General features: G+C 47.0%; 1 protein-coding gene across 2 annotated transcripts in view; it reads right to left on the bottom strand.

Annotated features, from left to right (window-relative positions):
- The window catches only part of SLIT3 (slit guidance ligand 3), a 717262-nt gene that overhangs the window by 164320 nt on the left and 527666 nt on the right, over positions 1-25276 (bottom strand). For both annotated transcript variants that reach the window (XM_043488926.1, XM_043488927.1), the window contains exons 7-8: positions 13116-13187; positions 4335-4498 (exon numbers count right to left, since the gene is read on the bottom strand). In XM_043488926.1, the coding sequence (XP_043344861.1) occupies positions 4335-4498; positions 13116-13187 (236 nt within the window). The remainder of the gene's footprint in view (positions 1-4334; positions 4499-13115; positions 13188-25276) is intronic.

Raw genomic sequence — 25276 nt, forward strand, 5'->3', positions numbered from 1 at the left:
AATTAATTCCAGTATTCAAATTAAGCATCCCTGTTGCCCTCTGGCCTTTCAAAAGCCAACAACTGACTGAATGACAATGGGACTCAAGCAATTATGATGAGAATATAAATGAATGTGATTTAAATACCAGAGGCATGATCATTTGGGGAATGGCTAAATAAACCTAATAATCTCATTCCTGCAATGTCCAATTATGGTGTTTTAATTAAAACCTCCTAAGGAGATGGGCGGCTTGTCATGGCTTACCTTAATTATCTTTATACTTAGTAACTAGTCTCAAATTTTAAAAAAAGGAAGCAGAAGGAGAAAGTTTCTTGTTTCCAAGGAGATACATCTATTTCATTTTAATAATAACTGAGGAAGAGTTTGTTGAGAGGCTGTTAGGAACCAGCACTGCTCTAGGTGATGGGGCACCTGGAAAAATGCAAGACGTGGCCCCTTGTTACTAGAGACAGGATCAATCTTCATGAAGAGATATCTCACATTCAGAGACACATAAACAGGTTCAGAGATGCTCAGAGGGTGGTGGGAAGGGGTAACTAGGGAGTTTTGGATCCACATATACACACTACTACATTTAAAATGGATAACCAACAAGGACCTGTGGTACAGCTCAGTGTTAAGTGGAAGCCTGGATGGGAGGGGGCTTTGGGGGAGAGTGGACGCATGGACATGCACGGCTGACTTGCTCGGCTGTGCACCTGAAGCTATCACGTTGTCAATTGGTCATACTCTAATATAAAATGAAAAGCTTAAAAAAGATGTTCAGAGGAGAGAGATAATTAACTCAAGAGGTCAAATATTTAGCTAATACCCTTGATCATATTAAGGCATCAGGAAATTGACACAAGGAAGAGAAAACCTAGAGTTTAAACTCCAAAACAAGCCCTTTACGTAAGGATGGGAAACAAAATTCAGTAACTTGCAACTCACATGAGCCTAAACATGGCCAAAGCAGAACCTTTTCTCCAATCTGTTATATGAACTCATAAAGTCCATTCAGGAACTCTTCTAGTCCTATGGCCCTAAGCTTTCTCTTAAAACAAGGAAAATTAACAGAGAAATCCTTTCAGCAAGAACGAAAGGAGACCAAGCAGTCCCATTGTATATCATAGAAAATCATTAATAATAAATAAAATAGTCTCCCACCCTTGTGAAAAAGTTCCAGTTGTCTCCCCAGGGGAGGAAAATAAATGCCTTTGATTGAAGGGGACCATTGACAGAGGAGATGGATTTTACCCAAGTGTGCTGCTAGCAAACTTCTGGGTTAACTGGCATGATAAGAAGCCTGTAGCCAGGGCTTCTGGGGAGAAGAGGCTGGGCCCAGACAGCCAGATTTAATTCAGAGGGAGCTATCTGAACATAATTTTTTGATATTGCATAGGGGCGCAGGGAGGTTTCTCTTAGGCTGCTCTGGGAGGGACCATTGGTGATGAATATACAAAGGGACGGCTTAATTGCTGCCCTATGCCTTTCTCTCTCCTGAGCAGACGATTTCTTTTTTTAAAGAAATGTTCACGCCCCTTCTTTCTTGACTGAAGTCCGTCTCCTGTGGGTATTGGGAGGAACAGCTTGCATGAGGCAGAACCCTGGTGGTTTTGCAGCTTTAAACAACTGCCGTCAGGTCTGTCCCAGACTGGCTCCTTCAGATGCCTTGCTGGGCTCTGCTGTGGGGAGGGGCCTGCGCCCTCAGAGGCGGGCTTCACTTCACCTGGCTTGAGTTATGGTGGCAGGTACACGAGAACAGCCCATCTCTTTGACCTCCTGCATGTACACAGGCTGAGCCTTGCTCTACACTGCTTCCTCCGGCACCCCTTTTTTTTTTTTACAGTCTCATCAACTACCTTGAATCATTATTAAAGATGTAATACTTTTTAGAGGGGCTGCTCCTCCTGAGCCCCACTAATGAGATGCTTCATTCACCATGATGTTCAACTCCCCAGCTCCCCTTGCCATTGGATCCGACTGACTTTTCAGAAAGTAACCCGGCAGAGCATCCTGTTTTTAATTCTTCAGAACCTGGGAAAAACATCTAAAAAATCCCCCATGCATAGGGGCTCCAATGTGCCACTCCCCTAAATTTACACTATGAGTGAGACGGTGGAGTACAACAGCATATTCAAGTCTGGAGTCTGTGGATTAAATTTTCATGTCCTTTAAAGACAACTGGCTTCGTATTAAGAAGCCACAGGGACCATCACAGCAATAAACAAGATTGCTATAAACAGGCGATATGATAAAGGTAACAGTCACCTATGTAACTATTAACCCACCTGTGAGTCAATCCTAAAGGAAATCAGTCCTGAATATTCATTGGAAGGACTGATGCTGAAGCTGAAGCTCCAATATCTTGGCCACCTGATGCGAAAAACTGACTCCTTGGAAAAAATCCTGACGCTGGGAAAGACTGAGGGCAGGAGGAGAAGGGGTCGACAGAGGCTGAGATGGTTGGATGGCATCACCGACCTGATGGACATGAGTTTGAGTGAATCCGGGAGTTGGTGATGGACAGGGAGGCCTGGCGTGCTGCAGTCCATGGGGTCGCAAAGAGTCGGACACGACTGAGCGACTGAACTGAGCTGAGATCCAGCCTTTTCAGAGGAGGGAGACTTGGGGCAGCAGCACCCTCAAGACCCAGAAGGATCGGCCTTCCCGCCCTGGGTTTTGGGTCCTGACTGTTGCTGGGTGAGCAATGTCTCGGCACTTCTCTGACAGGAAGGTGCTTTTGTGACGAAGTGTATTCATGTCGGTGTGTAGCTTTAAACTTGGCACCCACCTATAATGATGTGTTTTACCATTTTCCCCAATTAGTTTTTCTCACTAGCTCTTGGATGACTCCTGCACTCTATAATTATTTCTTTCACTGGCACTTATGCCGATATTGTACCCTTTGCCTAATAATTACTGTAATTACAGTCACTATATTTGAGTTTGGTGCCTGTATGATAAACGGTTTTATTATGTGTTTGATGGAAAGTGATTTCTAAGTGGGTGTCTATAGGAAATTGTTGAGGTACTGCTCGGAGACGTGTTAAAATGTTTTTGGATGATAAAAGAATTTGATGAAGCTGTAACATGACAGGGGAAAGCAGCAGAGTGTGAAGTTGAATTCAGGGGAAATTCCTACATGTGGCAAATGCAGCCTAAGAGCCGGAGAGGGCCAGCCTGAACTCCTGGCCACACGTGGTCCCCTGACATGTAGTCGGCTTCTGTACTGAGAAAGCTCCTTTTTCCTTATTTCTGCTCAATGTTACGTGGCAGCCTGGATGGAAGCAGGGGATCAGGGGAGAATGGAAATACGTATGTGTATGACTGAGTGCCTCCACTGTTCGCCTGAACTATCACAACATTGCTAGTTGGCTATACCCCAATGCAAAATGTTTTTGGTGTTAAAAAAAATAAAATTTAAAAAAAGCTCCTTTTTCTACACATCAGCACTCCAAGATCAGTCTGTAGAAGTCACTGGACACCAGCTGCAGGACTGAGCTCCTGAATTTCAGGAGTGCCTCTTTGGGGAATTCTCCAACTGATAACTCTCTGTTTTTGAGGCAATTAAGAGATTAGCTCTACATCCTTGCCACCAGAAAAGGGAAGGCTTGATGGGATTGGAGAATGTCAATGAAAGTAAAAGCAAACGAGCAAATAATGTTTTGGACCCAAGGTAAAGGTAACCTCCTCTGAGAAGCGTTTCTCAGGTCACTCAGTCACCTCGCATCCTGGGCACCTAGGCTGCCTTCAGCTACGTCCTAGCACAGCTCTGCTTTCTGTCCTATTACACTTCAATTACCCACAGGTCAAACTCCCGTGTTTGCTCGGCACATTCTGTGGGCCCACTAAACTCTAATAATTAAGCTCCACTCATTAGCTCTCACCAAGTGCTGTGTGTTATGCTAAGTGCTTCATATGAATTATTTCACTGGATCCTCCCACCCCTTCCCTGAGTTATAGACGATGATTATTTCCAGTTGGCAGATGGGCAGCAACTTGCCAAAGTCACACACCACTAAGAGACAGAGCTAAGAGTTCCAAGCAAGCAGATTTGGAAATGGCCTCTATTAGCCTGACTCTCAATTTCTAGGAGCAACTGGGCTTAGGGATGCGTTTGGCCAATGTTAAAGGACCTAACGAATGTTAGCTTCTTAGCATCGATGGACTCTGAGGCTTAACAGAAAGGGATCCATGAGTTCCTTCAGTAAGAGCCTCTTTTCTGGCGTGCCTGGAGGCACACTAGATGCCCCACACCAAGCTCTGGGCCGGGCATGTGTTCACGGCTGAGGGGAGCTCCCAGGGGGCGAGCGGCAGGACGGGAGGGGCGGGCAGCCACGCCATCTCACCTGGGCACACGTACTCCTTCTTCTGCACGTCTGCCACGTTGAAGCCCCTCAGGTGCACGGGGGCCATGCAGAGGGTGAACTGGCCGACGGTCCGCCGCTGTCGCAGCCAGTCCGAGAGCCAGGCCAGGTGGCAGTCACAGTACAGCTGGTTGGAGTGGAGGCGCCTGGGGGGGACAGAGGAGAGAGGCTGTCACTGCAGGAAGAGGGGAGGCTGCCACCGGCAGAACGGAGCGCCCAGCCTCCATGCTCCTTTGCCCAGCATGACAATCCTCGGGACCCCAGGGGAGAACTGCCCTCTGCCCTGCAAACTGCCACAGGAGCCTCAACCCTACTATTGCTAAGCCACAAATGACAGTCATCTTCTCGTGCCAGCCACATCCAATGGTGGCCTTCAGGGTTCTGAGCAATTCCCATTGCTTAATAGTAATTCCACCCTTTTCATTTCCACCTGGGAAAGCCTCAGCATGTAGGAGAGGGAGGGTGACATTACTACACTGACAATCCTGATTCAGGTCCAAATTCCAAAAGGGTGACTCAGGTGCAAATGTCACTACTTCAGCTAACTTGAGTTACAGATGGCTTGCAACAACTTCCTCATCTCCAGGCCCCAGTCTATAGTGAATTGTGGCCATGATCTGCCACAATCTTTTCTCTCCCTCCTTCATTTTCACTCTAAATCTCTTTAATGGACCCCCTTCATGTCATGCTGGGCTTACCTGGTAGCTCAGCTGGTAAAGAATCCACCTGCAACACAGGAGACCCTGCTTTGAATCCTGGGTTGGGAAGATCCCCTGGAGAAGGGAAAGGCTACCCACTCCAGTATTCTGGCCTGGAGAATTCCATGGACTGTATAGTCCTTGGGGTCGAAAAGAGTCGGACACGCCTGAGTGACTTTCACTTTTCATGTCACACTGGTGAGCCTAAAACTAATACCGCTGTGTGCACTAGCCAGGGTAAGCAGGTCACAAAGAGAAGGGGGCTTTCTGAAGAAAGCATCTTCTCTCCATAGTCCTATTTAAATAAGGTATTATCCATACAGACTCCTGCAAACCAGAACAATCTCTCTGGAGTGCCTTTTATCGCCTTCCCAAGTTCAATTCCACCCGGTGTATTTGCTCTTCTAACTGTTTCAGGGCTTCTGAAAAGGCTTTCCATTTGTTTTCAGGACTCTTGGGCTTTCTCCCTCTAGCAGCTATAATTCCAGGTCGATTTCTCATCCTGGACTGAGTAAGATTCCTGAGAGGGATCTGCAGATTCCACATCTGAGGGGAACCCCAACTGGTTAAGTGAAATTTCATTACCACTGTCTGGAGGGCAACCTAAGGATAGCCAGGGCTTCTAAAGGTTCTTCCCCAAGGTTCTGTATCAGGGGTTTCCAGCGTCCACACTCCCTAACAACCTCAGTCATTACAAGTAGCCCGCGGGTAAGTTCTAGTCACGACAGTTCACCATACACTTGGCTTTCTGATGTAATTTCAGCACCCCACCCTGCTCGTGCTAGCCAGCCAGCCGTATCTGGGGACTTTCAAGTGCTCCGGGTCATGCCAGTTAATACTTCGTGGCAGCCCACAGCAGTGGGCTCAGGCTACATCCGTGCCTGATGTGGAGAGAGCTGAAGGGTTCTTGACCACACTCCACTTAGTGCAAGGTCAACACTGCTGAACATCAGCTGAGTCAGCTCGTCTGTGCTGCCTGCAGGCAGAGACTCCCTGCCACTGCATGGGTGCAAACCTTGGGTAAGCCAGGGCCACTGGGGAACTCGGCAACATCGGGGTGGGGGCCCCAGACCCCACTGAATCCGACTGACTAAATGAACCCACATTCCACCCAGAATATAATTTTTTTTCTGCTGAAAAATATTTGAAAATATATTTTTTTAATGATTTTGTTTAAAAGTGATGAATTGTGATATTATAATTTTCTTTTTGTATTTCAGAGCCAATACTTTAAGATCAAAGTCAGTTGCGAGAGCAAAGAGACGGTGCTTATAATGGGTCCAGAGCAAGTCTCGCTTCTGAGCATCAGAGCTCAGGTCCTAATGCTGTGGAAGTGAGCCTGGCTTCCTCCCAAGCTGGCACTCCAGGAGAGAGGGACAACAGGAGGGAAGGGGGTGGAGAGGAAAAGCCCTAAGCTGGGGGGAAGGACCTCAGTGCTAAGAAGCAGGCAAGACATGTATGTATTCGACAAAGACGCCACTTTGTGTCAAGGCCAGGGCGAGCCTGGCGGAGGACCTGGAGTTGGTTACTCTTTCCTAAAGAGCGCAAAGGGGAGAAGGGAATCCCTTTTCTGCACTGGGACCTGTTGGGAAATTGCAGCATGAGGGAAAATGATCTGTCTCCTGACCCATCAGTGAGCTGTTGAGAGAGAGAGCACGGAATGGCCAGGAATACACCACCAGCTCTAAAGGCTGCCTAGGAAAACGGTGGCAGTGGGTCAGCTCTTGGTGACAACGCGGAGCAGAGGTGGGCTACATTGGCACACACAGGCTGAGGGACCAGAGGTTTTTGTGTGTGCCTTTTAATGAGTTTGGCTGTTACTGGGAAAGGCAGTTGCCTTCGTTGGCGCTGAGGTATAGAAGGTAAGGAAACAAGGTGGATCAATGCAAACAAATTCCCATCAGTTCCAATGAGAAGGGAGAGATCAATGAAACAACACAAATGAGATTTAGGTAAGTCAGATCCTTACTGAGCTGAAAAATTTCTGGGATAATCAAAATGTCAGAGGTTTTCCTTTTGGAAGATTATATTAGGCTGTTTCTTCCTGAATCCCCACCGGCCAGTCCTAAGCAACTCGTCTTCTTAAGCCAGCTATAGATGGCCCTTAGCCCTTTGTCTGTTTCTGTAGGAATTTCTCCTCTCCCAAGTAGGAACATGGAAAAGAGGAGACCCAGACTGTCTTTGAAGCCATATGAAGGCCCTTGTCAAAAGCCCAGGGCCATGGACGGGCTCAGGCCTCCCCTCTTGGAATTTTACCTGCCTAGAGAGCTGTGCTGAGCTGAGTCTTTCAAGTTGCCTTTTATTTCATGTTTGGGAGATCAAATTGAGCAATATCATCCCAAAAACTAATATTAAAAGAAAAAATAATCATAATGATCTTGAAACTTGAGCCCAGACATGGCCAGGAGTATTCTTAATTTTCTTGAGTGAGAAAAGAAATGATTTTGATTACTTTCAGTAACTTTTGTGATAGGGATGATATAGGGGAGAGTGGCCTCCTGTGGCCCTTCAGCCATGTGGAAGCTCAGGTCTCCCCTTTCTCAGCTCCCCTGATGCCCTTCTGCTTTTGTTCCTAGAGCTCAGCTCTAGGAGGTCAGCTTCTGAGAAGAGCTCAGCTTCTGAGGTCAAAGTGTCGGAATCTGACATGGGCTCTGTGCTTTTTTGACTTTGACCGTGGGCCATGATTTAACCCTGGTTCTCAGTGTTACCAGGCTTCCCAGGTGATGCTAGTGGTAAAGAACCTGCCTGCCAATGCAGGAGACATAAGAGACACAGGTTTGATTCCTCAGTTGGGAAGATCCCCTGGAGGAGGGTGTGGCAGCCCACTCCAGTATTTCTGCCTGGAGAATCCCATGGACAGAGAAGCCTGGTGGGCTACAGTCCAAAGGGTCGCAAAGAGTCAGATATGACTAAAGTGTTATCATCTATAAAATGGGGATATTAACGGTGACTTCTTCCTAGAGCTGTTGTGAGGTCAAAATGATCTATGAAAAATGCTTACGGGACTTCCCTGGTGGTCCAGTGGTTAAGACTCCACGCTGCTAATGCAGGAGGTGTGGGTTTAATCCCTGGTCAGGCAACTAAGATCCCGCATGCCATGCAGTGTGGCCAGAAGATTAAAAAACAAAAGTGCTTAGTGCTCAATCTGGGATACCATAAACTACTGAAGACATATTTGCTGTTATTATTCTTACTGTACGGAGACTGGCTCCAGACTTCAGGCTCTTCTCAACCCAAGGTCCTGCCTGTGCAAGGTTATCACCTCTTATCCACCAGAGCATCAAGGCAGCTAGATGGTTCCTGCCAGTTGCTCTGTGGTCTTTTGCTAATGGAAACACCATATTGCATGTTGGCAAAACCACCTTTACAGGAGATAAGGTGAATGAATACAAATGCCAATTTGTAGAAGGTGCCTTTTAGCCACAGACACTAAATTAAATTTCCAGCAAATCCTTTTAGAGAGGGTCAGTGTTCATTTTCTATAAAATGTGGCTTTCTGAATTCAATATAAAAGCTTTCCTTTAGAAATCCCATTTCTGACTTCCTTCCTCTCCCCTCTTCCCTCCTTCTTCACCACCAGCACACCCCCCTCCCCATCCCCACCACGCTTTAATTACAGTGAAGGGGGATTAGTCAGTTTGGTTCTCTGGGGAGTTCTCTACAGAGCCATCTCTGAAATTAAACTAAAGAGAAGATGGCAGCAGGCAGGGAGCAAAGAGAACAGATGAGATTGATTGATTGATCTGAGCTCATCAGATGAGTGTTCAAGAACACAGGGAAGTATGAATCAAGCCGAAGAAACTCTCCTGCCCTCCTCCCTAGCAGCTACAACACCCACACAGAGCGCCCAAGATCCAGACCTGGCCATCTGCCCTGCCTCCCAGGGACCCCCTCCCAGCTCTGATACTGATACTTTCCCACCGAAAGTAACAGGAGTGGGAGTGGAAATCTCAGAGAAGCAGCCCACAGGAGCTGGGCTGCTGGTTTCTGCAGCTGAAAGCCATATTTCTTCTACTCAACCCACTGTCTGGGAAGATGCACTCCAAGGCTCACTTCCGGCTTCCCGGCCGGGAGCCCCAGGCCACGCTCCATGCGCGGCCCACTCATGGTTTGCTGTGGACTCTGAAGAGGCCTTTGAAGACCCTGTGGTTTCTCCAGCATCATCCCCTTTTAAAAGGGAAGGAAGAGGATAGATTTTCTTGACTGAATTCTGCCATCCCAGGAGGGATCAAAGGAAGAATCAGGGCACCATGATGGAACCTGAAATTGGAGCCCCCTTCATATTGGGTGGCCAAAAATTCATGTGGAGTTTCCGTAAGATGGTATGGAAAAACTTGAATGAACTTTTTGGCTAACCCAATACTAAAAGGTCAGTGTTCATTCCAATCCCTAAGAAAGGCAATGCCAAAGAATGCTCAAACTACCACACAATTACACTCATCTCACACACTAGTAAAGTAATGCTCAAAATTCTCCAAGCCAGGCTTCAGCAATACATGAACCGTGAACTTCCAGATATTCAAGCTGGTTTTAGAAAAGGCAGAGGAACCAAAGATCAAATTGCCAACATCCACTGGATCATTGAAAAAGAAAGAGAGTTCCAGAAAAACATCTATTTCTCCTTTATTGACTATGCCAAAGCCTTTGACTGTGTGGATCACAATAAACTGTGGAAAATTCTGAAAGAGATGGGAATACCAGACCACTTTACCTGCCTCTTGAGAAACCTGTCTGCAGTCTCAGGAAGCAACAGTTAGAACTGGACATGGAACAACAGACTGGTTCCAAATAGGGAAAGGAGTACGTCAAGGCTGTATATTGTCACCTGATTATTTAACTTACATGCAGAGCACATCATGAGAAATGCTGGGCTGGAGGAAGCACAAGCTGTAATCAAGATTGGCAGGAGAAATATCAATAACCTCAGATATGCAGATGATAGCACCCTTATGGCAGAAAGTGAAGAACTAAAGAACCTCTTGAAAGTGAAAGAGGAGAGTGAAAAGTTGGCTTAAAACTCAACATTCAAGATCATGGCATCCGGACCCATCACTTCATGGCAAATAGATGGGGAAACAGTGGAAACAGTGACAGACTTTATTTTTTTGGGCTCCAAAATCACTGCAGATGGTGACTGCAGCCATGAAATTTTTTTTCCCCAATTATTTTTATTAGTTGGAGGCTAATTACTTTACAATATTGTAGTGTTTTTTGCCATACATTGACATGAATCAGCCATGGATTTACATGTGTCCCCCATCCTGAACCCCCCTCCCACCTCCCTCCCCATCCCATCCCTCTGGGTCATCCCAATGCACCAGCTCTGAGCACTTGTCTCATGCATCCACCCTGGACTGGTGATCTGTTTCACACTTGATAATATACATGTTTCGATGCTGTTCTCTCAGATCATCCCACCCTTGCCTTCTCCCATAGAGTCCAAAAGTCTGTTCTATACATCTGTGTCTCTTTTTCTGTCTTGCATATAGGGTTATTGTTACCATCTTTCTAAATTCCATATATATGCGATAGTACACTGTATTGGTTTTTATCCTTCTGGCTTACTTCACTCTTATAATGGGCTCCAGTTTTATCCAACTCATTAGAACTGATTCAAATGTATTCTTTTTAATGGCTGAGTAATATTCCATTGTGTATATGTACCACAGCTTTCTTATTCATTTGTCTGCTGACAGGCATCTAGGTTGCTTCCATGTCCTGGCTATTATAAACAGTGTGCAGCCATGAAATTAAAAGATGCTTACTCCTTGGAAGGAAAGTTATGACCAATCTAGATAGCATATTAAAAAGCAGAGACATTACTTTGCCAACAAAGGTCCATCTAGTCAAGGGTATGGTTTTTCCAGTAGTCATGTATGGATGTGAGAACTGAACTATAAAGAGGGCTGAGCGTAGAAGAATTGATGCTTTTGAACAACTGTGGTGTTGGAGAAGACTCTTGAGAGTCCCTTGGACTGCAAGGAGATCCAACCAGTCCATCCTAAAGGAGATCAGTCCTGGGTGTTCATTGAAAGGACTGATGTTGAAGCTGAAACTCCAATACTTTGGCCATCTGATGCAAAGAGCTGACTCACTGGAAAAGACCCTGATGCTGGGAAAGATTGAGGGCAGGAGGAAAAGGGGATGACGGAGGATGAGATGGTTGGATGGCATCACCGACACAATGGACATGGGTTTGGGTGGACTCCCGGAGTTGGTGATGGACATGGAGGCCTGGTGTGCTGTAGTTCATGGGGTCACAAAGAGTCGGACACGACTGAGCGACTGAACTGAGTACTAGCTAGTATTTGTTGCCTGGACACCATGACCAGGCAACCTCACCTGTCATTACATTCCATTCTCACATCAACTTTGAAGCAAGCACCTATCAATTCACTGTCTGTGAGGAGCACAGAGACAAAGCCGCTTGCCCAGAAACAGTGCAGAGCTCGCAGTGACCTCAGGTCCGCCTGACTCCCCGGGTTCCCAGGTGGCACTAGCTTCAAGGAATGCAGGAGATGCAAGAGACACTGATTCGATCCCTGGTCGGGAAGATCCCCTGGAGGACTGCATGGCAACCCACTCCAGTATTCTTGCCTGTAGAATTCCATGGACAGAGGAGCCCGGCAGGGCTGCAAAGAGTTGGACATGACTGAAGCGACTCAGCACGCATGTGTGCACTGCCTGGCTCCCAACTCTGTGTCCTTCTGAGTGTTATATCAGCTCCTCATCAACTGCTTCATTGATCTTTACTTCATTCTTACCTGAGACAAGGTCGCTTTCTCACTAACGCGGGGGTTCTCCAACCTTATCAGTATCAAGATCTCCTGGAGAGTTTGTTAAAAACAGACACTGCTCTCCCCAAAGATCCTGACTCCACGGGTCTGAGGTGGGACCTGAGATCTTGCTTTTCAACAAGTTCCAGGTGATGCTGACATTACTGGTCTAGGGACCCCCATTTTGGAAACCACTGCTCTAATGAGTTTCATATCTCCCCGGATCCAGTGCTGCTCAGGGGCCATAGATAAGCTGGATGCTTGGTATTTTTAATCCAGATTTCTAGATAAATAGTATGACAATGATCATAATAATAATAATTTAACTATAAATACCTGTTGTTCACTAAGTGCCAGGCACTTTGCTCTCAGGGCTGACTCTCCCCTACTACTGTGATGTAAATTCCACTGAGGGTCCATCAACACAAGAAAAGCATCAAGTACCAATCTCTTTTACAGATCAGCAGAGTCCAGTTGCAGAGAAACTTACAAAACAGTTTCTGGCTCAGTGAGGGGACCTTCCCAGGCAATAAAGGCACTAGACATGTTCTCTGTATGGGCTGTTAAGCAGAGATTGGCTTCTTGAGTACACACTTTGGAGGGCTTGAGCCCACCCAACTCATTACAGATAAAGAACTGAGTAACTGCATTCCGATACCAGAATATCATCCATGGAGCAGGAAAGCATGGTGGGTGGGGACTAGGAGGATGGGGTGAAGGAGGAGATAAGACTTCCTAACTGTAGCTCTCTGTCCATGGGATTCTCCAGGCAAGAATACTGCAGTGGCTTGCCATTTCCTCCTCCAGGGGATCTTCCGACCTAGGAATGGAATCCATGTCTCCTGTGTCTCCTAAATTGACAAGCAGGTTCTTTGCCACTGAGCCATCTGGGAAGCCCCCGCTGGTCCCAGAGGGGAAAACAACTGTAACCCTTGACAATACAGTAGAACTGCCAACAGTACAGGACAGGAGCTAAACAAATGATGAACTATCACATCCCTATTCTAATGACAACATAACACTAACAAACTTTTCCAACCAGTGAGAAAACACAAAGATTTCCCCAGTCGAGGAAGATTCCCAGGATGAAGAGAAATGAGCCGGCCCAGAGCAAGAAGGTGGTGCAGAAGCATGCACAGCTTCATGACCCCTCCCTCCAACACTAACACACCACTTAGTCCATAGCCGAGGGAGGAACCAAGGGTGAGGTTTTACAAGCAGCCAGGAGTGCGCCCCATGGGCCTCCTAGGGTGGGAGCAGCTGGGGAGGAAGCAGGGGCCTCTACTCACAAGGTTCGAATCCTCGGCATGTGGTTGAAGCTGGTGACCAGGATGCGGCTGATGTTGTTGTTGTTGAGGGTGCTGCAGACAGAGAGGAGAAACACGTCAGCAAAGGAGCATCGTGGGGGGTGCCAGGATGCTTATGGACAGTGGGGGAGGGATGGATATGACTGCAAGAGGGACCACCCCTCAGCAGCCATGGGTCAAGCAGCTGGAGACCAGTGGATGGGTCTCCAGATTAGAAGAGAATCTCATAGATGAGAAGAGATTCCTTTTTCAAGGTGGATCCCTCCTCCCCTCTGCTGCCCTCTTGCTACTTACTACCTGGAGCAATAGGGCTGCCCTTATGAAATCCTATTGTGAGTGTTTCATTACAATGTCACTAATTCCCACAACTATAACACAACACCAATTAAATATTGTCCTCATTTCAGAGAGAAGGAAACAGATACCCAACACCTTGCTCAGTTACACATAACCCCACAGGGCAGCCTTTATCCTTGCATTACAGATGGGGGTGCTGAGCCTCAGAGAAGTAAAATCATGCTTCCAAGGATACACAGCTGATTTGAACCCCAGCACTGTTTTTTTAAAAAATTATTTGTAATTGGAGGATAATTGCTTTACAATGTAGTGTTAGCTTCTACCATATAGCAACGTGAATCAGCCATAGGTTTACATAGTCTCCTCTCTCTTGAACCTCCCTCCCACCTCCTACTCCATCCCACCCCTCCAGGTTGACACAGAGCACTGGGTTTGAGCTCCCTGCCTCACAGAGCAAATTCCCACTGGCTGTCTATTTTACATATGGTAACATATATGTTACTCTCTAAATTTGTCCCACCCTCTCCTTGCCCCACGGTGTCCAAGTCTCTTCTCTATGTCTGTGTCTCCACTGCTGCCCTGCAAATAGGCTCATCAATACCGTCTTTCTAGATTCCATATATATGTTAATACACGATGTTTATTTTTCTTTCTGACTTATTTCACTCTGTATAATAGGCTCTAGGTTCATCCACCTCATTAAAACTGACTTAAATATGTTTCTTTTTATGGCTGAGTAACACCCCACTGTATATTTGTACCGTGGCTTCTTTATCCACTCATCTGTCAGTGGCCATCTAGGTTACTTCCACACCGTAGCGATTGTAAATGGTGCTGCAATGAACACTGCGGGTACATATGTTTTTTTCAATTATGGTTTTCTCAGGGCATATGCTCAGAGTGGGATTGTTGGGTTAATGGTAACTTTAGTCCCAGTTTTTAAAGGAATCTCCACACTGCTCTCCATAGTGGCTGCATCAATTTACATTCCCACCAACAGTGCAAGAGTGAACCCTGCACTCTCTTGCTCCAAACTCCTTGCTCTGCCCATTACACACACTCCCTCACAGGATACTATGTGGAGAGGTTATTTTATGAGTAGTTTCCAGGTATCTTCTGACTCTTCAAGCACATCCTAAGTGAGTCTGTGAGCTCTGTGGGGACAGGGATTAAGTCTCTCTCTTGCGACTCCCCACGGCCATGGATGGGAACTCCTCTGGTATCTTGGTGCATGGGGGAAAAGGGAAGAAAGGGATGTGAGCTCCATCAATGGACCAAAATGAAATAGAATGAAATCAGGATATAGATAACTATAATCCAAGGCTTACCTTTCTAGAAGGTCCTACTACGGGAGCCCAGGGAAGCATGGCAAAGGAAACGGCAACCCATTCCAGTATTCTTGCCTGGAAATCTCATGGACAGAGGAGTCTGGTGAGTTACAGTCCATGGGGTTGCAAAGAGTCAGACACAACTTAACTAAACCACCACCATCACAAGGAAGTATGGCAGCCAAGGAAGCCACCACTTGGCTGGAGGTGGAAACATGATGGAGAAGGAGGGCCTTCCTGGGTCGGTGAGTTCAGTGGCTACGCAGACAGAAGCCACCATCTGTGGCAAGACTGGACCTAGTTCTCAGCTCTCTGACCCACACCTACCTCACTCTGGATCCCCAGGAGCAGGAGTTGGATCCAACCCACAGTATACTCCTTGGTGATGGCCACTTGCTCCTGGACTCTTCAAGGTCACATCAGATACCCCCTCTCATCAGTCCCACTCCTCTTTTGCTCTCATAGGACCCCACTGGCCCAGGAAGGAGCATTCCCTGGAAAGCCTTCACTGGTTAAGCGGACTTCTTTTCCCCTTGGCTCTTGATGAATACGTTATCTTACTCTTAGAATACCCTCTAACATTTTCGCGTTACCACAGTCCAAGCTCTTGTCCATACATGGTTCAAATTGAGTCACATATACCCTAGTTGTGTGGTCTCGGCCAGATTATCACCATCACTTAGCCATAGATTCTTCACTGGCAGAAGTGGGCAGGCAATGGTGCCTACCTCACAGGCTGGTAAAAGGCTTAGCAGACAGTATGTGCTTGGTAGGTGGAGGCTACCATTTAACAGATTTTGGTGGAGAGAACCTAGCCCTGTGCTGGTCATTCCCGTTCCCCTTACCCAACCCCAGCGCCCAAGGGAATATAAACAAAGCTTTATCCTGCACTGCACACAGAGGCCCCTACACCCACCCCACTGAAGGGGTCTACACAGATGCCTTCTCCCCTGGGGACCCTAGTCCACAGCAGGACTCCAGGAACCACATCCCCTTCGACCCAGGCTATTTCTCAAGGCCTTTGGCCAATAAGACCGAAAGGAAATCTGTTTACACACAGGCACAGAACCTAATACTTTTCCCTCTCTCCCCCAGTATTTCTTCTGCACCAACTCCATGTCTGGCATTCTTTTAGGCATATGGTATGATAAAGTGGAACCAACCAAATTTACATTGCCAGCTTCTACCCACTCAGGGAATTCATTAATGCATCAATTCTGACACTTGGCATTTTATGAACTTGAACCTATTCTGTTGTATGTGGCTTATCTTTTCTATAGATGTGTGTGTGTGGGGGGTAGGGGTGGGGGTGTGTGTGAATCCATCCTGTCTTCATCCACCCAGGAAGTGTTCAGAATACGTCATCAGATAGGGTGCAAGAACTTATCACTCCCATCAGACCAGGCCGTCCTGCCTTGACAGAGAGCTTCCCAGGAGTGAGGCTCATGCTCCCTACCCCACCCCCTCTCCAGGAGATTAGGAATGCCTCCAGGGTGGAAGCAATGCCTTCATCTCTCTTCTATCCATCCCAGAGGTCTAGGCTCCACACCTGGGGGAGACCTAATTAGAATTGTTGACTCACTAATCAGACAAAAATCTGTGTCCCCCTTATCTCTCAAAAGCAAAGAGCTCAAGAAGCCTTTGCAGAAAAGAGGCTGCCTTCCAAACATGCCCAGCCCCTCGACATCAGACTGAGTTCACAGCCAGCCCTAATTTAGCTGAATATACAGTGCAGTTATACACAGGACTTGGATTGTAACAGCATCCGGCAGGCGTCCGGCAGTGATGACTTATTAATGTATTACTACACTGATATTTAAATGTGAGCAGTAATGAGGGCAATAAAACATTTATGATAATAGCAATTATTCCAGAACCAAAATGACCAAACACAGTATTCAGACTTCCATGATTTGCTGGCCCAGGGACCTCAGAGGGTTGGTAACCTCTTGGACGCTGTTCTCCATGGAAGCTACAGTTTCTTTTTCCCTAATAAGCCCAGATTTATTTGATTTCCAATCTTGGTGGGTTTTGCCCACGCAGAAAGCACTATCTGGTTCTTGTGCTCCAGGTTCAGCAGCTGGCATTTGATGAAGGAGGGGTTATCATAACCCTGATGCAGAGGAGCAGAGTAGGTGTGTGTGTGTGCTCAGTCGCTCAGTTGTGTCCGACTCTTTGTGACCCCATGGACTGTAGCCCACCAGGCTCCTCTGCTCTTGGGATTTTTCAGACAAGAATACTGTAATGGGTTTCCATTTCCTCCTCCAGGGGATCTTCCTGACCCAGGGATCGAACTCGTGTCTCCTGCATTGGCAGATGGATTCTTTACCACTGTGCCACCTGGGGAGCCCAAGAGTGAGTGAGCATGGCCTCAAAGGCAAAGCCTTTGTTAAGATTCTGACTCTCCTACTTACAGGCTGTGCAACCATGAATAAATTTCCTTAATCTTACTAGGTTTCCTCCTGTTTAACATGTGGAAACTAGCAGCATTGATCTCATAGAGCTTTGTTGGTGGTTCAAGGAGATGGTTCTAATAATTGCCAACATTAACCGAGAGCTTATTGTAGGCCAGGCAGGTATCGAGTTGTGGGTTCTACTTGCACCATCTCACTTAATTCCTACAACCACCGGATGAGGCAGGCACTTTCTATCATCTCCATGTCAAGGATGAAGCAAGTGGTGGTATCAGAATTTGACTCCAGAAATGATGCCCGTCTTCATTGTCTATTGCTGTTGTAACAGATTACCACACTTTATATGGTTTAAAGCAACACAGACTTATCTCATACAGTCTAGAGATCAGAAGTCTGAAATGGGTTCACGGGACTGTGTTTCTTCTGGAGGGCTTTGAGGAGAATTCATTTCCTTGTCTTTTGCAGCCTGTGAAAGTGAAAGTTGCTCAGTCATGTCTGACTCTTTGCGACCCCAAAGACTATACAGTCCATGGAATTCTCCAGGCCAGAATACTGGAGTGGGTAGCCTATCCCTTCTCCAGGGTATCTTCCTGACCCAAGAATCAAACCAGGATCTCCTGCATTGCAGGCGGATTTCTATTCCTTGGCTCGTGGTTCCTTCCTTGTATCACTCCACCCTCTTGCTTCTGTTGTCATACCTCCTACTGTTCACTGCAATGTGCTGCCTCCCTCTTAAGAGGACCTGTCTGATGACATTTAGAGCCTGACAGGATAATCCAAGATAACCTCCCCATCTCAGGATTCTTGGCCATATTTTCCAAGTTCCTTTTGGCACATAAGTTCCTGGGATGAGAACACAGGACACTTTTGAAGGGACACTATCCAGCTAGCTGCCATGACCTTGAAACTGGGCATGGAAAGCATACTAGTTAGCACACTGGCTCGTAGGCAATAATCAGTAACTATTAGCTATTATTTTTGTAGCCTGGGATTCCCTGATAGCTCAATTGGTAAAGAATCCACCTACAGTGCAGGAGACCCCGGTGTGATTCCTGGGTTGGGAAGATCTGTTGGAGAAGGGATAGGCTACCCATTCTAGTATTCTTGGGCTTCCCTTGTGGCTCAATTAGTAAAGAATCTGCCTGCAATGTGGGAGACCTGGGTTCAGTCCCTGGGTTGGGAAGATCCCCTGGAGGAAGGGAAAAGCTGCCCACTCCAGTATTCTGGCCTGGAGAATTCCATGGACCATGGGGTCGCAAAGAGTCAGACACAACTGAGCGACTTTCACGTTTTTGGTAACCTGTGTTTGTTTGGTCTTTTATGGTTTACTATGTATTTTCACATTCATCTTATTTGGTACTTAAAGCACTCTGCAGTTGAAATTACTATTCCCATCTTACCAATGAGCAATTTGAGGCTACACGAGATAAGAGACTTGCCCAGCACAGCAACAAGCTCCAAGAGGATTCAGGACTATTTCTTCTTTACATCACAATTTCTCCCAACTTTCCCACTGCCTTCTGTTTTCAGAGCTAGTTTGCTTCTCCAGCAAAGACAGTCTCTGCCATGTCCCCTTAGGGACCCAAAGCTAGAATTCACTGCACAAGTCTACTATCACCTCCTATTCTAGAAACCTTCGTGAAAGTTAACCATAGAAAAAATAAATGGTTTGATCTGACAAGGACCCACCTGCACCCCCATTACATGATTGCCCAAACTTAACCTGTGGTGACCTCATCAACCTCATCTTATTTACTTCCATCTCCTGGAAGAGTATTACTAGTTCTAGAATGTAGTTTAACCTCACTGCTCTGTTCTTATTGAGAAAATATGCTTTACCCTAAGTTGCCCCAGTTGGAAATTTTTCTCCAGGTGTTAGTTGTTCAGTCATGTCTGACTCTTGTGACCCCATGGACTATAGCCTGCCAGGCTCCTTTGTCCATGGGATTCTCCAGGTAAGAATACTGGAGTGGGGAGCCACTCCCATCTCCAGGTAAATGCTGTCAATTCATTTTGTGTCAGGTTTCAAGCTCAAGTGCAGGATCACATCAATTCTATGAAACTTCAGGACTGTCCCGGTCTCCCCCTTTCACATCATGACAAACTGAGTGGGTATTACAGTGTGAACCAGAAATAAGGCAATTTCCCTCCATTGGATTTAAAAGACAGCTGGTCCATCCAACTCCCATTTCTCTCTTATAAAGCCCTTACTTGCCAAGCCCTACATACACAGCATTTCTATTGAGATTTAACTGTGTTCTCTCTAGCCTCTCTTCTGTTTTGTCACAGTTGGAGCACCTATGCCACACTAACGTCACCTGTTTGGACAATGCTCCTTCTACCAATGGATCTCTCTTGCTTGTGAGAACTAGAAAGGGAGCATTAAACATTTTTTCCAGGGACTTCCCTGGCAGACCAGTAGTTAAGACTTCACCTTCCAAGGCAGGGAGTGTGAGTTTGAGCCCTGCTTGGGGAGCTAACATCCCACATGCCTCATGGGCAAAAAATCAAAACATAAAACACTATCAGTATGGTACCAAATTCAATAAAGATTTAAAAAAAAAAAACAAAACTTTTCCCCAGGTCACTAGGAGATTTGCACACTTACTACTGCTTCTATTATTGTTGGTTAGCCAGTAAGTCGTGTCTGACTCGATGCAAACCCATGGATTGTACCCTGCCAGGCTCCCCTGTCCGTGGGATTTTCGAAGCAAGAATACTCAAGTGGGTGCCATTCTCTTCTCCAGGGGAATTCCTGACCCAGGGATAGAACTTGGGTCTCCTGCATTGGCAGATGGCTTCTTTACCACTGAGCCTCCAGGGAAGCCCTATAGTACAGGTTGTGCTAGTGGTAAAGAACCCACCTGACAATGCAGGAGACGTCAGGGACACAGGTTTGATCCCCGCGTGGGGACGATCCCCTGGAGGGGAAGATCCCCTGGAGTGGCAATCCACTCCAGTGTTCTTGTCTAGAGAATCCCACTGACAGAGGAGCCTGGTGGGCTACAATCCACAGGGCTGCACAGCGTAGGGTATGACCGAGCAACCAGCACAACACGCCCGCACAGAGCTTGCATCCCCTGGGCTCCTCAGCTAGACACTGGGACACTGCAGCAGCACAGGGGCTCCAAGTTGCGATGCGTGTATGAAGCGGTGGGTACGCACACTGGTCTGTTCCAGGGGGTGGTGAATTACTACCTACAGGCCCATCTAATGCAACCTGTCTTTGTAAATACAGTTCTACCCATTTGTTTACTCACTCTACAGCAACTTAGTTTTGACAGAGACCATATGGCCTGAAAGCCTAAAATATTTACTAATTGGCTTTTTATAAACCATGCTTGCTGCCCTCTGGCTGCTTGAGAACTGGGCACTTCTGGTCCTGCCTTCGCCAAAGACTAGCTGTGATATGTAGGGTGTCACATAACTGCTTGATGGGAAGAGAGGGTGAGGTCAATGCTTTTCAGGTCTTAAAAACAAAAACTATAAAACAGAGGTAGGAAAGTCCAAATGGCAAATGGTAGTGGCAAAAGTCCAGTGGCAAATGGTAGGGCTGGGATTCAAAAGCAGGGAGTCTAGGTGGTTCAGTGGCTAAGACTCCCTTGCTCCCAATGCAGGGGGCGTGAGTTCAATCCCTGGTCAGGGAACTAGATACCACATGTGCAACTAAGAGGTTGCATGTGCAATTAAAGGTCCTGTACCCCACGATGAAGATCAAAGATCTTGAGTGCTGCAACTAAGACCCAGTGCAGCTGTTAAAAAAAAAAATGGCGCCACTAGAGTTGGTTTCTGGTGCTGCATCTCTTCAAGCAAAAACAAAAGCAAACAAAAGCAGGCAGCCTCACCCTAGAATCTTTGCTTCTCCCTCCTGCCCCATGATCCTACCTGGAAGCTGGGTCGCGATGCTCCCAGAACCTGCAATGCTGTGATGGAATCAGAGCCTAGGAGAAGACCTTTTTCAAGAGACAGGGTGGGGAAATCCACTTCTGGGTGGGCGTGCAATGAACCTGGACAGTGGTTCTCCCAGTGTGGCCCCTGGACTTGTAGCATCACCTGGGAACTTGTTAGAGATGCATATTTTCAGGCCCTGCCCCAGCCTCCTGAATCAGAAACTCTGGGGAAGGCCCAGCTTTGTGTGTTTCAATGACCAGGAGTATTCTTATATAAGCTCCAGTTGTAGAACCAGTGAACAAGGGAAAAGGCTAAGGACAGAGCCTTGACCTGAATGTGGAGGGCAGCATCTGGCCACCGTGGGCCCAAAGGCCTCACATGTAGACAGCATGAGGGTGCTGGGCCTCTTCCTGTTTAGGAGGAAGTCCAAGTTCTGAAATAGTATGCAGCCCTCAATGGAGGTGGCTGTGATCACTCTTGGAGAGGTCCTACTTGATTTCTGCCCCTGGTTCCCCACTGGTCTCTGCTGGGTGCTAAAGTGTGGCTCTTCCGGCATCACGTAAGATAGCGATCTTTGATCCGGAGGAGCTCAGTCCAGCTGCAGCCATGCCACCCTGGCAATTTCTTAATACGGCTGACATTTCCCTCTGTCTCCTCCGATTAGGCCATTGCTTTATCAAGCTGTGCTTTCCTGGCTCTGGGTGTAATCTGCGTGTTGTGTGTCCATAATACTATGTAATTGGCTCTAATGCAGCAAGATTATCTGCAAGCATGTACCACATAATTGCAGGATCAGGCATCCACAGTAAGCACCAAGCTTTCTGGGGTGCTCCTGGAACCCCTCCTCTTCCCCTCTGCACAGGCGATCCAGACTCCTAGAGTCCGACAGACCCTCTTGGTAGCTTTGTTCATTCATCTCCTGTCTCGGGGCAGGTTGACTTCCTAAGTCTAGATAAAGAAGGTGGCTCCCTCCTTAAGGAAGGGCTTCTCTGGTGGCTCACCAGTAAGGAATCCAGCTGCACTGCAGGAGCCACAGGAGACTCGGGTTTGGAAGATCCCCTGGAGGAGGGCATGGCAACCAACTCCAGTATTCTTGCTGGAGAATCTAGGGACAGAGGAGCCTGGTGGGCTATGGTCCACAGGGTCGTAAAGAGTCAGACAACTGAAGTGACTCAGTATCTATGCACGTACTCCTTAAGGATCCCTAGGCAGAAGAATTTTGGTGGGCCAGCAGCAGCCATAACTATGGCCACAGGACGTCTTTTTTAAGTGACCCTTGAGATTCCCTGACTTGTACTTACTAACGTGGGAGCCCAGCAGCCAGCACTCTAAGCCCGGAAGATATGACTACTACTCACAGGGCCTACATTGAACTCACAGGGGCAGGCACAAGCAGGCCCAGTCATTTCCTAAAGAGCAGCTGAGCGCAAACATCGTGGCAGGACCCCGTGCAGAAACATCTGAACAGCTGGCACGGGGCATCAAGAGCACAGAGGGGCTCCAGTAGCACGTGGGCCACAAAAGGAGGGTCTGGGGGGCTCACATCTTTCTCTCCTCTTTCTGGAGAGGCAAGGAGAGAGGGGTGAAACTGAGGCCGCTTTAGATCCTCCATGTGTCTGCTCTCCTCTTTGGTTCATATGTCAAAGCGGGACTGCCTCGTCCTGGTCTGGCTTGGTGGGTGTTGACTGAGCCATTATGGCACCACGAATCAATCATAGTGCCTACTGCTGATGACGAGGCCCTGCCGCAGGCTCCTGGGTCCTGGGTGTGAGAAGTGCTGGCTAGCTCAGCCCATTAGCTTGTGTGCAGGAGGCACTCTGTGAACGTGGCCCTGGGGGAGCACACACGGGGCCTACAGAGGTTGACAGAGGCATTCCCAAGCCTCTCCCTCCAGCCTAGGGTCCCCCTCCAACTGCACTGACTCAACCATTTTGTTTGTTTCTTTGTTTTCAGTTTGTTTTTCATTTGTTTTTTGGGCTGTGTCCCATGGCATGTGTGATCTCTGTTCCATGACTAGGGATTGAAGCCAAGTCCCCTGTATTGGAAGCGCAGAGTCTTCACCACCAGGCCACCAGGGAAGTTCCAGGCTCAGTCATTTTTGGATGAAGCTCCTTAACTGTTTTCCTCCTATCAAGTCTGAACTCGCCTTTCTCCCCCAGCTATCCACTGCTCTGATTTGGCTGGAGGCTCTGGGAAATTCCAGAAATCAAGAAGACTATTATAAAATAACACATCGTTTGAGAAATCTAAATTGATGTTACAGGTTCTCCCATGAACGTTCTGCTTTCCTCCAATGAGCTGGACTAGTAAGGAATATTGCTTTGAGGTGAGCTTACAAAGATCTTTCAATAAAGATGTCCATAATAACAACAATACTGATGTTACTGATCATGTTTCTGCTATGTGCACACATTATCTCATTTAATTCTCCCAACAATCTGAGATACTCTTGCCATTTCCATTTTGGATCCCAAAAAGATCAATGAACTCTGCCCGATAATGTAAGTATGCAGTTGTGGAGCCAATATTCAAATCCAAGAAAGTGTCACACCAGACCAGACTGTATTTTTCATCATTACACAAAACTGCCTCTTACAGGATTGTCTTTGACAGACATCAGCCATCCAATTTCCCCTTCTGTCCGGAGGAGGAGATGAATCACACGTGTTAGTGGTAAACTCAGTCCTTCCTGGCTTCAATGTGGCAGGGACCCTGGTGTTTGACTTGCTGTCAAGTCTGCTCATAGCAACAGCATCGCCTAACCCTCCTCTGGTCCAAGGAAGACAGTAGTAGGGGCTTGAGTGTGTGTGTGTGCATGCATGCTAAGTTGCTTCAGTTGTGTCTGACTCTTTGCGATCCTATGGACCATATCTTGCTAGGCTCCTCTGTCCATGGGATGCTCCACGCAAGAATACTGGAGTGGGTTGCCATTTTCTTCTCCAGGGGATCTTTCCGACCCAGGGATCAAACCTGTGTCTCCTGCATTGGCAGGTGTGTTCTTTACCACTAACGCCACTTGGGAAGCCCAGAGGTTACAGAGAAGAGAGGAGAATCATGGCTCAACACTTTCCAAGGCTCAGGCTTGGCTGACAAGTCTAAGTGTTGCCAAAAGTCACCCTGACTGTTGGATTGGCTGATAGAGATTTTTCAGAGCACCCTGAAGAACCAAGAATCCAGTCCTGCTCCTTGAGCAAAGTTCATCCTTGGTCTGCTAGGAGCAGACAATGAGTCTCTGAGGGCAGGTGGGGCAGGAGGAATGAAAGATGGAGGGAGAGAGAAGAGGGATGAGGGTGAGAAGCTATCTTGCTTATTGTACCTGCTCTCCTGGACTATCCTGGGTGCTGCCTATCACTGACTTCCTTCATCTCCCTGCGGACCGTTTAAATTAAAGCTCATAACCATTGTGTGTGCATATAATGAAAACAACTGATGCCGCACTGATTAGCCCATTACTCTCAACTGTTAGAAAACATAATGACCTCACAAGGGGCCTTATTCACTGACGTATAGCAGTCGGGCTCTCATTTGACACCTCAAATTAGCAGCCAAAGCAATAACAGCTGGGGTTTTGTCTCAATATTTGTACCCGACTCTAAAGTGATTTGGCACCGGGTGAGCATTATTTTTAAACACAGAGCTCTCACCGCCAAGTAACATTTTAAATGGTCTCCAGGTGTCATGTAAAACCTACAAAAATAAATAAAAACAATCAGCTTCCAATTAGGGCTTTTGATGATAGGGGTTCCTTAACAAAAGGGCTTGTCTTTGGTTCTGGCTTCATTATATATTCATGTTATGACAGCAGAAACTCATCTCCTACCCAGCGGAGCCTCAGTGTTAAAAGGAAGAAAAAGATGCCAGTAAAATAAATAGAAAAAGTGGAAGAGCGAAAGAGAAAGATAAATCTTTGAATCCCACCACTGCTCAATCAGATGCTGGTGGTATAAGTAAACAGGATGCTCTGGTGCTTTTGGTCCCTGAATTCTGAAGAACTCCTTACTCATTTATTGAGATCACCACGGATCCTGTCTAGTGGTGATGCAGAATGATTCAACTGCCTCCCAGTGACCTACTGAATTGTAAAATGTACCTTAAATGACACTGTGAATGAGATGGCCTTAGTTCCCTAATTCTATTTCATCATCTATAAACTGGGAACCTGGACCATTAATCTTGTCTACTACATTATTTAGAAACGCCACAGTTTCCAGTG

Source organism: Cervus canadensis, chromosome 16 (genome assembly GCF_019320065.1).
Source record: "Cervus canadensis isolate Bull #8, Minnesota chromosome 16, ASM1932006v1, whole genome shotgun sequence".
Taxonomy (NCBI): domain Eukaryota; kingdom Metazoa; phylum Chordata; class Mammalia; order Artiodactyla; family Cervidae; genus Cervus; species Cervus canadensis.